Source organism: Trachypithecus francoisi, unplaced genomic scaffold, assembly GCF_009764315.1.
Source record: "Trachypithecus francoisi isolate TF-2019V2 unplaced genomic scaffold, Tfra_2.0 Contig01579, whole genome shotgun sequence".
NCBI lineage: Eukaryota > Metazoa > Chordata > Mammalia > Primates > Cercopithecidae > Trachypithecus > Trachypithecus francoisi.
In genome coordinates this window covers 18800237-18814711 of record NW_022681442.1, presented here as the reverse complement: position 1 = coordinate 18814711, position 14475 = coordinate 18800237, and the positions used below count along the sequence as shown (strand labels likewise).

The 14475-nt window shown below is 39.1% G+C and overlaps 1 protein-coding gene across 10 annotated transcripts in view; it reads left to right on the top strand.

The window, feature by feature from the left end:
* The window catches only part of VTI1A (vesicle transport through interaction with t-SNAREs 1A), a 382574-nt gene that overhangs the window by 226857 nt on the left and 141242 nt on the right, over positions 1-14475 (top strand). Inside the window, exon 8 of one of the 10 annotated variants that reach the window (XM_033182773.1) lies at positions 4233-4678. The exons of the other annotated variants lie outside the window; for them this stretch is intronic. Coding sequence (XP_033038664.1) covers positions 4233-4287 — 55 coding nt within the window. The 3' untranslated portion in view covers positions 4288-4678. Of the gene's footprint in view, positions 1-4232; positions 4679-14475 lie in introns of those variants that run through there. 10 annotated transcript variants of the gene reach the window in all.

The following is a 14475-nucleotide window of genomic DNA, read 5'->3' as shown; positions in this document are numbered from 1 at the left end:
CCACTGCACTCCACCCTGGGCGACAGAGCCAGACTCCGTCTCAAAAAAAAAAAAAAATTGTACAGGATATGTTACTACTTTACCTTGGCTCCTCTGCGGCATTGTATATGCTGGCAAAGTGCTTATAAAAAAAAAAAAAAGGCATCAGCCAGGTGTGGTGGCTCACGCCCGTAATCCCAGCACTTTGGGAGACCGAGGCAGGCAGATCACTTGATGCCAGGAGTTCAAAACCAGCCTGGCCAACATGGTGAAACCTCACCTCTACTAAAAAATAGAAAAAAATTAGCCGGGTGCAGTAGCTAATAATCCCAGCTACTTGGGAGGCTGAGGCATGAGAATCACTTCAGCCTGGGAGACTAAAGATTGCAGCTAGCCGAGGTCACACCACTGCACTCCAGCCTAGGTGACAGAGTGAGACTCCATATGAAAAAAAAAAGAAAAGAAAAGAGAAAGAAAAGAAGAAATGGTATAGATGATTGTTTAACACCTATTCTGTTTGACAATCTCAAATCAAATAATTTCCTCTCTCCCCCACACTACCTATATTTGCCCCCAACTATTTACACACACACACACACACAGATTGTTTCCTTCAGAAAGTGAATTTTGTTTATCCTTCCAGTATGAGTATGGCTCACTTCCTTATGCATGGAGCTGCTCAGAGGTCTTTTGTAACTAATCTGTAATATAAACAAAACAGGCAGTATTAAATGCAGTTGACCTAGCTAGCACCATTCACATAATATTATTTAATACGCATATTTTTGTTAGAGTTACTTTTGAGTTAGCCTGGGGAATCATTGCCACCTATCATTGCTATCACATTTTACATTTTAAACATAGTCTTTGGTAGAGTGACAGTAAAACATCTGGAAAGCTTAAATGCACTGTGAGAATGATTCCTGAGAGTAAATAGACCAGGAATGCCAATGCAAGATCTGTAAGCTATAGAAATAAAATTTTAAAAATAAGAACAGGTTTATTCTTACATATGCCATGGCTAGATGTTTAAGCTTCTTTTAAAAACTCATTCTTCTTTCTCCTTCATTTTGCCCAGGAAGCATTCTGTTATATTCTAATTGTTCTTATTACAATGTCTGAAAATTCAACAGTAGAGAGTTTTCAAGACTTGTGAGAAAAATGTCCTTGAAAATGTGCTGTCAATTTTTAGGCACTGAAGAAAGTACCTTCTCTCATAGTACCTTGCATTTGTATTTTTACATCTCTATCTCTATCTCTTTTTCTTTTCTCTGTTTCTCTCATTCCTCTTTCTCAGCACATTTTACTTACTGGTGATAAACTTGGGCCCTGACCTGAAATTAGTGTAGCAAAATCTCAGTGTCTAAACTATTCTTCAGCTTTTAATCAAGCGCTTATTCTTTCAGAATAAAGTGATTAAATTTCCAATAGATTCTTTGGACTTAACAGATTTAAGATCTGAGCTAGAATAATGCTACAAAGAGATTTTTTAAATCTTGGTCCTTTTTGTGTGCATAAGTTTATTTCTGTACACTTGACTCATTGCCTTTGTCCTATGACCTCTTCAAGGCCAGCATGGGTAACATTTTTACCAAACCAAACAATAGCTTTGGATTTGCTTATATGTTTCTCTTTAATAACATGCTGTGCCTTTAAACATAGAATTTTGTTCTAATGTCAGACACTTGAATGCAACACCTTGTCAATGATAACTCTACCAGCTGCATTCATTGAGTCTTAAGAGCATATGTGACCCTAAATCATGTATTATACATCTTATCTGATTTTATCCTTAACAGTTCTGCAAAGGAGGCATCACTATCCCCATTTTACAGGTGAGGCAAACTGTGCTTAGTGAAGTTAAGTAAACTATCCAGATTCACATATTGTAGAAAGGAACAGAATTAGGATGTGAACTTAGTTTGCTCTTTTGACACACTACACAAGGTTCCCAAAGGCCAGTTTATGAATCAGAACCAGTTTTCACTAGTGGTAAGAAGAGTAAGAACAAACAGTTGAATTTTTGTTATGCCAACTTTTATTGTCAGATGCTATTATAGTTCCATTTCTTCTGTGAAATAATTGGTGGCAGTAAATAATTTCCTTAAACTAGGTTCATTGTTATAGTAAATAGAAAAATAAATACTTGGAAATATTAAACATTGGCAATTGTATGTCAGTCCTCTCACTGTCCCATGCCCCCCTCTCATTTCACTGACCAGGAAATTCAAAATCCATGCTATACTATACCCTTTAATAACCAAAAACACTGCTATTTATGCACTCTCTGATGGGTAGGTAGCAGCCACAGTCCTAGATATTTGTTATACGTTACCTTCTTTCACTTTCATGATAACTCCATAAGATGGATACTATTACTCCCGTTTTAAGAAATAAGGGAACCACTGGTAAATATCATCAGGGTCTACATAAGTCATCTGCCTCCAGGGCCTTGTTTTCCTACTGCACCAACTGTTTATCCTTCTGTGGAGACTCAGTTTCCTCACAGATGGTCAGACAACCCTTCTGGGTGTGCAGACAGTTGTTCCTGAAAGCAAGGAACAAACCCTACTGAATCCCATCATTGAGGGTGGGCTGAAGGCGCTCAACTGCATCTACTGTGTGCCATAGGAGTCCCAAGTGAGTGTGTTCTTAAGGAGTCCTTTCGAATTGTTGTATTGCTAAGCGTAGAAAGTGTGGCATTAACCAGAAGCGAGAAATAACAGCACCGTGCAGCAGAAGAGTCTATCATCTCCCTTACCTCTGGAATTTGACAAGTGTCATTGTTAGAAAATTTTATTTCTATATCTAACTTTATCATCTGGAGTCTTGTCCTTGCTGGAGCAAACAGTCCCAGTCTTCTTTAATTATTTATGTGAAATTTCTATGTATGCGTCCAGAGGCATATGTCCCAGTAGATAAGGGGTAGTAGGCTCTGGAGCTGCACTGGTTCTGCCGCTTTTTAGCTAGTAATCTTTGGCAAGAATCTCACCTCTCCGTACCTCAGTTTCCTCATTTGCAAAATAGAGATAACAATAGTCTTTACTATGGAAATTTTTATAAATGCGTAGATACATGTAAAGTGCACACAACAGTGCCTGGCACATGATAAAGTACCAGGAAACATTGAGGTATTGGTTATCATCACTATCAGCATTGGTTTTAAAAGAAATAGGGCCTGAGAGCAAAGACTAAAATCAAAATGTTAATTAATAGTTCTTCTAGGTTGATGAATTTTTAATTGATGTTTTTAAGTTTTCTTTTTCCATTACTAGAGTTTCGTAGGAATTTTTTTAAAATTACAAGTCAATAATAATAAATCCCATCATCCTTTCCTTATGTCCCTGTTTCTATCATGGCGCCACTGTTCCCCCTTCCTTCTGGGACCGTCACTCAGCAGCATTTCTTGAACTACTCTAGTGCATTCTGAGTACTACCTGGAGCAAAGCAGTCCTCCAGTCTCACATGTTTCCCATCTCATTTAGGCTGTCTGGGGGCTCCTAGTTGGTCTCTGTACTTCTTCTTCCCTTCTTTTGCCCTTCTGAATATTACCGACCAATTTACTTGGAGGGTGCCAGACGAGTGCTGTTTCTTCTGTACTTAGGGATCTCCCGTAGTGATGTTCAACACAGAATGTCTTCCTTAGTCTCATCGCTAAGGTTTTCCAGTGAACCTTCTAGCCTTGTTTGCTGCTGCTCCCTTTGGGTAGGCGGTATGTCCCTACTAGGAGTAACTACTTACAACCTCCAAGCTAGCTTCACTCTTCACTAATTCTAGACATTTGCTTTGTCTGTTACTTCTACCTAGAATGTTCTTCTTTTGCCACCTATATAAGGCAAAATCTTCCAGTTGCATATGGCAGAAATCCAGATCAAACTGGCCATAAAATACACACACACACACACACACACACACACACACACACATATATATATATCTGAACTCATGTAACTAAGTAGTCCAAGGGTAGAAGCGACTTGAAACAGCGTTTGAATCTAAAAGTTCCAACAATATCGTCAGGACTGGCTTTTGCTCTTTCCATCTTGTGTCTCAGATCACTTATGGATGGGTTCTGGCCTTCGTCAAGGATTCCCCTGGTGGAGACAGCTCTTGCCAGCGCCTCAGTACAGCCATTGAATATAGCGATTTTTTCATTCGAATGCCTCCAGTGAAAGTAATAGCATGAAATCTTACTGATTCGGATTGGTTCTGGTCAGATAAAAACTCCATTAATCTATGATCTGATGTTGTAGGCATGAGACCCTGTGCAGGGGACGGACAAACAGACTGCGAATGGATGAGGCATAGTCCCCTCAGAAGAATCTGAGAGCTTTTTTCTGAAAGAGTAATGGATACTGGGTGGGCAAAAACAACAGATGTTACCTTTCGAATATTCCAAATGAGCTTTTGTCTATACTCTGGGTCTCAGGTGAATTACCTCACTCTCCCTCAAGCCTTCTTCACTCTCCGAGACAGAAATGATGCATCTTTGTTCTGATCTTTCACAGCAGCTTGTACTTCTCACAAGACATGAACATCATCTACTTTGCATGGCATGTATTATAATTATTATCAACTGTGTCTTAATTTTCTTCTAGATTTTTTTGTGTCCTCCACCTTATCCCCAAAAGGATGCTTTACGGCTCCCCCACAGTATTGTGCAAGTAGCAGAAATTAAGAAGGGAAGAAATGGCGGGTGCGGTGGCTCAAGCCTGTAATCCCAGCACTTTGGGAGGCCGAGACGGGCGGATCATGAGGTCAGGAGATCGAGACCATCCTGGCTAACATGGTGAAACCCCGTCTCTACTAAAAAGTACAAAAAAATTAGCCGGGCGAGGTGGCGGGCGCCTGTAGTCCCAGCTACCCGGGAGGCTGAGACAAGAGAATGGCGTGAACCCGGGAGGCGGAGCTTGCAGTGAGCTGAGATCCGGCCACAGCACTCCAGCCTGGGTAGCAGTGCGAGACTCCGTCTCAAAAAAAAAAAGAAGGGAAGAAACATGGATGAAAGAGAAATGAAACAAAGTCAGGGAACCATGGTGATAACTGCGTGCAGGTTCCAAACAGGTTTAGAATTTCCCACCTGAAAGCAGAGCAGGACGCACAGTCAGCTGGAGGATCCACAGTGTTTCATAAAAGCGAAAGCAGCCTTAAAGCAGCCTTAGTCAAGGCCCAGCATAACCCTCTTGCCACATAGATGGGCCCTTGATAACCGGTTGATAATGTGGTTACTGGAGAGTGGTGATAGTACACGCAGCACATTTCTGTCCCCAAAAGAATGAGGAATTGCTATAGGACCAGTTGTCTTCAGGATCCAGAGGTCAACCCTCACCTCTCTATTGTGAGATACTGCTGGTCAGGAGCCTCCTCACATTTGGCTCACGGCCACGTTACCCTGATGCAGGCCTCATCAATGAATAGTCTTTGGAAGAATGGCAAAAAATAGTTTCAGAGTTGTTATCTGAGTTCATATGGGTATAATTTAGTGGAAACTCTGCGGGTTTTTATCTGTTGCACTTTGGCTACATGTAAACATGTCCATTCAAAGATAAAATATGTAACTTCCCAATAAGAGAATATTTTCTCCATTATTTAATTACAATGGAAACACATCTTATCTTTTTTCTTGATTGTGAGCCACAATTTGACCTAATTTTTGAATTACTTTCCTTTTGTGATTTTCCTTTTTTCCCCTGGATGCATGCCATTCTTGAATGCCACATAGAATATGAAGGGTGCACTTTACCTTTTCCGTCAATGCCTTCTTTGAACGCAGCCTTGAGCTGTTAACTTGAAGCAAGGAGCCCTAGGCCTTCCTTATAAGCAAGTAATGGAGCCCTTAGCTCCCCTTGTAAATGGCTATTTATTAACGTATACCATCACCAAACAACATTTTATAATTCCAGGCCCCCACACCATTACACCACTGTCTGCTCCATTGTGAATTAAGGGAGGGCTTTGGCCATCTGTTTCATTAAATGCCAGAGGCAGCGAACAATATCTGAACTTTATAAATCGAGAGTTAGGGCTTCTCCCTCCACAAATCTCCCCCTTCTTCGGCTGCCACCACCGCTACCACCACCATATTTTTTGGTTTCAACGCTCACATTGTAAATTAGCGTATTCACACATCAATTTTAAAAGGCTGGCTGTGTTATAAGACGGGACAAAGCAAGCTCAGTAACAGCTCATGCACAGTGCAGGTGGTCGAGCTAGCTGCTACCCAGATCAAAAGTCAAACAACTGTGAATCTGCTTTTGAAAGTGCAGTTAGGGAGACAAGGCAAGGCTTATCTGCACAAACAAGGACGAGTTATAGATATACATCACAAACGCAGGAGGACAAAAGGGGGTTTCATCATCTTGCAGGGCAAGAAAACCCTGTAATGCTGACAATTCTGAGGGCATCTCTGGAATATGTGGCTTGTTTTCATTTTTGTTTTTTTTCTATAATATAAAATTAGTTTTTTATTATGCGGCAATTGATAATTATTATTTACGCTTTGGTGCTGTTCCTAAAGTAGCTAAGAATTTTTTTTAAGCCACCTTTAGGGCAGGAAATGGCTCCTTTTCATGGTTGCATTTTATTTTTCAGCAGCATTTAAGGACAGACTCCTATTTATACCACACAAGCAGTTTTGTCTGTTGTAAACAAAGTAAGTGGCTGGGGATTGTGCTTTCCCAGAAATGTTTTCCAGGGAAGCCATAATAAGAAACAACTGTGTATATCTTGAGAATTTGTCATCTAGGTATTAAGAAAGAATTCTTTTCTTTTATGGGAAAAAAAAGGCACTGTGAAGAAATATATTCAATACTCTAAAGTGCAGTTAAAATATTTCTTAAATTGTGATGTTTGACCACCTTGCTAGTATTAGTTGAGGTTTTCATTTTTTATTTAAAATTATCTCAAACATTTTTGACAATGTGGAAGCTGACGTGATAGGAGGCGTAACGATATTTTTTTAACCTCAGTGTTCTTTTTAAAAGGCCAATGACTTCTTTTGCAAAGTTATGTGAAGAACTTTGAAACCAAGGTATGACTATCAATGGAGAAAATGCCAGAATGGTAAATTTGACCACGCTTTTAAAAAGAGAATTGAAGCAGCTTGGAATTACGAAAAAAAAACAGCACTATAGTTTCCTGTACAATTATAGTTTACCTAGGAAAAAGCTATTCCACTGTCCACCTACCTTCCTATGGCTTAAGATTTTGTGATGAGGGAGGAAAAAAGAAACACCTGTCAAACATTTAATTCCCAAATCAGTTAAAGATGTCTGAATCAGGTCTCCTGGTGCTTTCCTGAAACCACACTCCCTGTCTCAAGCCATAGGGCAGTGGTTCCTATCCTGGAGTGGGCTTCATGGAGTCTTGAATATCTGAAGTTTTCTAAAAATGTGTGTGCGTATGTGTGTATATGCATCTTTCTGGGGATTTTCCATTAAATTTCCATAAAATTTTCAAAAGAGTCTACAACCAACTCCAAAAAAAAAAAAAGTTGAGAAAATGAGATATTGTTAAAGAACTGTGTCCAATTTCCTAGCTAAATACCACTTAATTACTTTGATACTCTGGCTTACTTAAAATGCATTGACCTACAAGAAACACTTATTTTGAATTTTTCCACAAAGTTCAACAAGACACTGAAAACACAGGGATGCCATCCTTGGGATATCAGATCATTTGTCAAAAGTACGTCCTTAAAGACAGTCAGAGCAGTTAAATTTATATGGGGCGTTATGATTTATAAGACACAGTCACATATATTATTTTATTTAAGTTATTCTTCATAAGAACTCTGAATTCGTATTATCATTATTATCCTGTGGTATAGATAATTGAGACCTACAGAAGTTGAGTCTTGCCCAAGTTCATGCCACAAAGATAGAGCAAAACTTGGACCAGTACCCTGGTTTTAGCTACAGAAATCATGTTCTTAGCAGCATTCTGGCAGTAACACCATCAGCCTTTTCTTCAACACCAAATGTTTAATGTCTACTGGGTAAAAGGGCATATGGAGATTCCCTTAAGAATCCAATGTTAGTCATTGGAGATTCAACAAATTCAAAACTCGGCCGGGCGCGGCGGCTCAAGCCTGCAATCCCAGCACTTTGGGAGGCCGAGACGGGCGGATCACAAGGTCAGGAGATCGAGACCATCCTGGCTAACACGGTGAAACCCCGTCTCTACTAAAAAATACAAAAAAACTAGCCAGGCGAGGTGCAGCTACTCAGGAGGCTGAGGCAGGAGAATGGCGTGAACCCGGGAGGCGGAGCTTGCAGTGAGCTGAGATCTGGCCACTGCACTCCAGCCCCGGCGACAGAGTGAGACTCCGTCTCAAAAAAAAAAAACAACAACAACAACAACAAAAAAAGCAAATTCAAAACTCTACTCCTAGGTAGCTTAATATCTAATTGGGAGCTTTTGTTGAGAGACATTTTAAGAAACAACAATACATAGTAACTTGTGCTACATAGTAAGTGAGAGATCATTGCTCTAGGCGATGACCAGGAAGAAGAAATTCCTGGGGCCTGGATGTGCAGACAAGACTTCACAGAGGAGATGATAGGTAAGAACCAGACCTGACAGACACTGCCCCATTCTTAACCCACATGTGGCGTTAGGCCTTTTTCCTTCTCATGGCAGCTTCAAGGTAATAGCTCCTAGCAGCAGAATTTGAACCCTTGCAGGGAAACAGTGGTGATGGTGTTGGGTGTTAGGAAGATGTTTGACCACAGCTGTGTTGAGGATACATAGGAAATTAACAAAACAACTTGTAACCTCATCTGCTTGTAAAGTTAATATAATATGAAAGCTTCAATCTTACCTTAAACTGTTGAATTTTTCTTTTGTTTCTGTTTTCTTTCTTTTTTTTTTTTTTTTTAAGGGACAGGGTCTCACCGTCACTGAGCCTAGGGTACAGTGGCCCAGCAACAGCTCACTGCAACCAGCCTCAACTTTCTGGGCTCAAGTGATCCTTCCACCTCCACCTCAGCCTCCCGAGTAGCCACGACCCGAATAGCTCCCAGGTCCACCTCACACACCCAGCTAATTTTTAACTTTTTTTTAGAGACAGGATCTCCTTATGTTGTCCAGGCTGATCTCAAACTCCTGGCCTCAAGCAATCCTCCTGCCCCAGTCCCCCCAAAGTGCTGAGATTGCAAGCATGAACCACTGTGCCCAGCCAGGAGCCTTTAGCTTTTAGAACAGGAGTGAGCAAATCATAGACAGCAGACCAAATCCAGCCTGCCACCTGTTTTTGTATGGCCCTCAGGCCAGTAATGGTTTACATGTTTAAATGATTGGGAAAAATCAAAAGAAGAATATTTTTGACATGTGAAAATACACAAATTCAAATTTTTTAATTATGAACTCTAAAATGTTCTTAAGTAAGGCTTGAAATCACCTAATAAGATCTAATTGTAAACAATTATGAAAAATCTTTTCACTGGTTGTGCCCCAGTTTTAGAAAAATATTGCAAATTTTCACACACCTGACTAAAATTACATATTTATAAAACTTTACATATTTATAAAATTATATATTTATTAAAAAGTTCATTTTAAAGACAGGTCTTTGAAATAATACTGCATGTTGACTATACATATTCTACCTATGATTCATGAATAGATGCAAAGAATGTTGGCAAAGTACATAAATTATTTTATTGTGGCATATTATTTATTTGATAAGCGTATCACTTAAAAATACTGAATTTTCTTCATGTGTCCCAATTAAATCTTTATCATCAAATGGGCTTATAGAAATTTAGTTATTAGAAATCTTGCCTAGCCAATAAAGAAAAGCATTCATTTTCTATTCTGTATACATGATCTGAAGCCATAGCTTTTTAGGTCTTTTAATCTGTTTGTTCAAGGCCAAGCTATTTATATGGATAATTTTTAAAGCATCTGTATAAAGAAAAAAAGAATATTTTATTTATTCACTGGGGTTTTTATGTGCCTTGAAATTGCATAGATAAAGTATTTTCGAGCTTATGGATCTGGAAGAGATAAAAGGCCTCTTATTTTATTAGGCTTTATGTAAGCTTTTCAAATGTACAGTTTTCTCATGGCTAGAATTTTTTAAACAAAACATTATTTCACTATTATAGCTAGAGTTTGATGTGGGCACCTCTTTTTCTTCCCTGAATTACATGTTAAATTATGTGTTTAAGGTTGTTTTTATGGTATTTTACCTTCTGAATTTCAACAGTTTTCTTGTTGGAGAAATTAATTTACCAATCTTCATTTTTAGTAGTGGGCAACTATTTAATAAAACCAGAATACTAAGTGTTAAATATGAATAGAAAACTCAAAAGTCAGATTTAAGAAACAGAAAATGAAACGTACCGCTTGGTTTTGCAACACACTGGTATGAAGATGAAAAATTATTTACCTCCCCCTCTTAAGAGCTTTTGCTAAGCCTGGTAGACTGAGAGAGAAGGGGCATTTTTATACTCTGGGGCAACTGGATCCAGACTAGACTCTGGATGAACATTAGCTGTTGTTAGTTGTGCCATGTCAGGGCCAAGAAACAGCTTTCCCTGGCTGGAGCATTCCCAAGTCATCATGGCCATCAGACAGGTGGGGAATAAATATTGTAGAATGGTGGGGCATTTGGAGAGCTCGCTCCTGATCCCAGGGACTCAATTTGGACCGGCTTCAATTGGAGCAAACAGGTGTTCCTGGGAGGAACTGTCCTCAGATGGCTGGAGGGGGTGCCATTCTTTCACATACATAAAAAGTTCCTCTTCCCTCTGCCCGCAGGAAAATTAGAATTAACTACAGCTTTTTCTTTTGAAATGGAAACAGAGAAATAAAAATATGGCACCAGGTTTTGGCTGTGGCTGGATTTCCACAGATCACGCAATCTATGATAAGTGATGAGACTTCTTGAAGCAAAGCATGCTTGTAGTTTCAACATTGGAGATGCTATAAAAAGTAGATGAATGCAAAGAGTCTTTTTACCAAAAGATATACCTATAAAATCAAATAGTCTTTCCTTCTGTTATTCATTTGTTCATTCACCAAATATTTCTGGAGCACTTGCGATTCTCCAAACACTGGGCTAAGTGCTAGGAACGAGAGTGCAACATATAACAAGGTCCTGCCCTCAAAGTGCTTGGCCTGAGTTGTAATAATGGTAATTGGTTGGAACATGAAAGTGAACCTGAGTGGTCTTTGGGAGACCATAGGCAGAAAGTGGTTGCTGGCCTCAGAAAGATTTGTTTTTCTGCAATATTACCATATCAAAGATATGACTAACTTGTTTTATTTGGGAATATTCTTTTTAAATCATATTTTCCCTATAAAACAGAAAATAGTAATATTAAAGAAATTTTTAAGTAAAAAAATTGTTTTTAATCCCTTTACCTTGAAACAAGCTATTCCTTTGACCCAAGTATTCCCTTCCAACCTTTTAGTCATGTGTCAAGTTCAATATTATATTGCTTTACTCACTTAATATTATAATCTTAAAGTTTCCACAGTCTTTGTGATTTGTATTTTTGCCAAATTTTAAAAATTTATTATGATAACAAAGGATTTTAAAAACCTCTTATTTGGGGCCAGGCGCGGTGGCTCACACCTTAATCCCAGCACTTTGGGAGGCCGAGGTGGGCAGATCACCTGAGGTCAGGAGTTTGAGACCAACCTGGCCAATGTGGCGAAACCCCATCTCTACTAAAAGTACAAAAATTAGCCAGGCGTGGTGGTGGGTACCTGTAATCGCAGCTACTCAGGAGGCTGAGGCAGGAGAACCACTTGAATCCGGGAGGCAGAGGTTGCAGTGAGCCAAGATCATGCCACTGCACTCCAGCCTGACAACAAGAGCAAGACTCCATTTCAAAAAAAAAAAAACCTCTTATTTTGTAAGGGTAAAAAACGTTATCAAGAAACAGGGAGAAAATTATTCATAATTATACTGGCTAAAGGTCACAACTATTAATTGGCATATTTTATTCCAGTACATACTTTTTTATGTACAACATATAAAACTTTATATCCTATTATGTGCATTAAGAGTAAACTGAAAGTGTTTTCCCATGCCATTAAAAACTCTTTGTAATCATTATTTATGTGATTGTATGGTATTTCCTCATAGAAATATTTCCTTTCTGTTAAACATACAGGTTTTTTCTAGCTTATAGCTATACAGTGAAGCTATGTATCCTCATTCATAAACTATATTATTTGCTTAGTGTGGCATCCTTGAAGATAATAAATGCTCATCTCTCTTTTTTTTTTTTTTTGAGACAGTGTCTCATTTTATTGCCCAGTCTGGAGTGCAGTGGCGTGATCTTGACTCACTCCAACTTCCGCCTCCCCAGTTTAAGAGATTCTCCTGCCTCAGCCTCCTAAGCAGCTGGGATTACAGGCACATGCCATCACGCCCAGCTAACTTTTTTGTATTTTTAGTAGAGATGGGGTTTCACCATGTTGGTCAGGCTGGTCTCGAACTCCTGACCTCATGATCCACCCACGTGGGCCTCCCAAAGTGCTGGGATTACAGGCGTGAGCCACCGTACCCCGCCTGCTTATCTCTTTTATGACTTCCTCATTCTTGAGTTCTTAACTCTCTAATCTTGAAGTCAGCTGGGATATATCTTCAAATAACTTTTCAAGAAAGGTACATGATTTGGATCTGTTCTTTTTTCTATATAGGAACTGCACCAATTGCATATATGTGACATACACATATGTATGTATCTGTGTACACTGGGCTGGCTGTAATATTTTTAGATCCTACCCTTCTTAGGAATCTATAGATGTGGAACCATTGTCTTCTGGCATTTCGTGTTTCAGAGTAGCAGAAAAATAGACCAATTTATGGTACTCTAGAGTGTCACGTTGTGGGTTTTGTTTGTTTAGTTTTGGTTTTATAAATCTTTGGAATTGAACAGAGTCTAGATATTTCTATATATGAGGTCTTTCACTCATTTTGCTTGGATCACAGAACTTTAAATCTGCACATTCAAGTCCTCCCTCTACCGACCAGAAGAGGTTTTTTTAAAATCATGTCTTGGATTATTGCTTCCATTTCAGATTTTCTGGTGTCAGGATCATCCACAATTCTAACACTAGACCTCTATCTCCAATGTTTGTCATGTTTTAAAAATAATGTTGTTCTCTTCTTTTTCTTCTCATTTATCTCCAACACCATTAACTCCCTCTCTAGCATTGTTTCTAGTCTGTGCTGCTGGTTATATGAGTATTAATGCCGCTGTTGCATTACTGGTTTCCCTGAAATCTTTTCTTTATCTATCCTATTGCCTCATCTCTTATCTCCTTGAAGTCTCGCTGGTTCTTACCTTACAGTTTTCTGCCCTGGCTTGCTAAAGCTTTACCTTCTTACTGTTTTTATTAAGGACACTAAACTATTTTCAAAAATGTTTTTTGGTTTCTTTAGTTCATAAGTTTCAGAATTGCATTCTTTCTCAGAATCTTCAGGATGTTGTTTTCTGCCCCCACCCCCACCCCCACCCCACACCCTTGTTCTGTAGTACTGATTTTTTCTATCATCCTTATGTTATTTTGAGTTTTTTGTTTGGTTACTTTTCAAAACAACATCTTGAATCTGCACATGGAGAGCTGCTTGATATGCTTGCCTCTGTCCCAGTTCCCTTTGTTGGAAAGAAATGGGACTTCTTCCTTCTCCCACTCCGTGACTCTGTTGGGAAAATGTCCACCCCTTATGTGTACAACTGTCATCTCCTTCCCAAGCTTACCCTCCCACCAGCACAAAAAAACAACTATTTATGAAGATCACAGTTCTCAGAATTCACTGCATGATGCCATACCTTCTCTATAGCTACCTAATATTGATTTATTGTTTTCTTGGGAACTCTGATTTCCTTACTGCATATAGAACAGAAACAAGATGGGGAATGTAGAGAAAAAGAAAAGAAGACAGCAGTCCAAATACCTCCTGAGTTAAAACACTTATAAGACAGATTGTATCTTGATTTCTGGTTGTTAAAAACCATGCACTTTCTATCTAGTAGAAGACTGTGGCAGGTGAACCACTTCTTTCATTTTTCAACACTGTTCATTTTTTGTAGCAGTAGAAAATCCTTCTAGGCTCTGGCAGTTTGTGATGTAAGTTTTAGTGGTGTAAATTTTCATCATCTTCTATTTTCTTCATTCAAATGTAATGGACACTTTGATAGAGGCAGCATTAGGATCCATGTACGAGGCACCATTGTAAACTGGAACTTGAGTGATTTTTTAAATTGCCCTAGATAAGGGGGCCATACGAACTGTTTCTATAGCTCTACCCTTGGGCCTGTCTGCCTGGGTGGTCCTGTTTTAACTGTTGGTATTTAATTATTGATGATTTACTGACACAAGGCATGGAAGCCTTAGGGAAAATGAATTCCAACGTGCTAGTTTCTTTAGATGAATCTTCTTTGAGGTTTAAGTGTCCCTCTAAGTAATATAGTGAGGCAGGATTTAAGGGGCCATTCCAAATACTGCCTCGCAAAGTCAGCCACAGCGTGA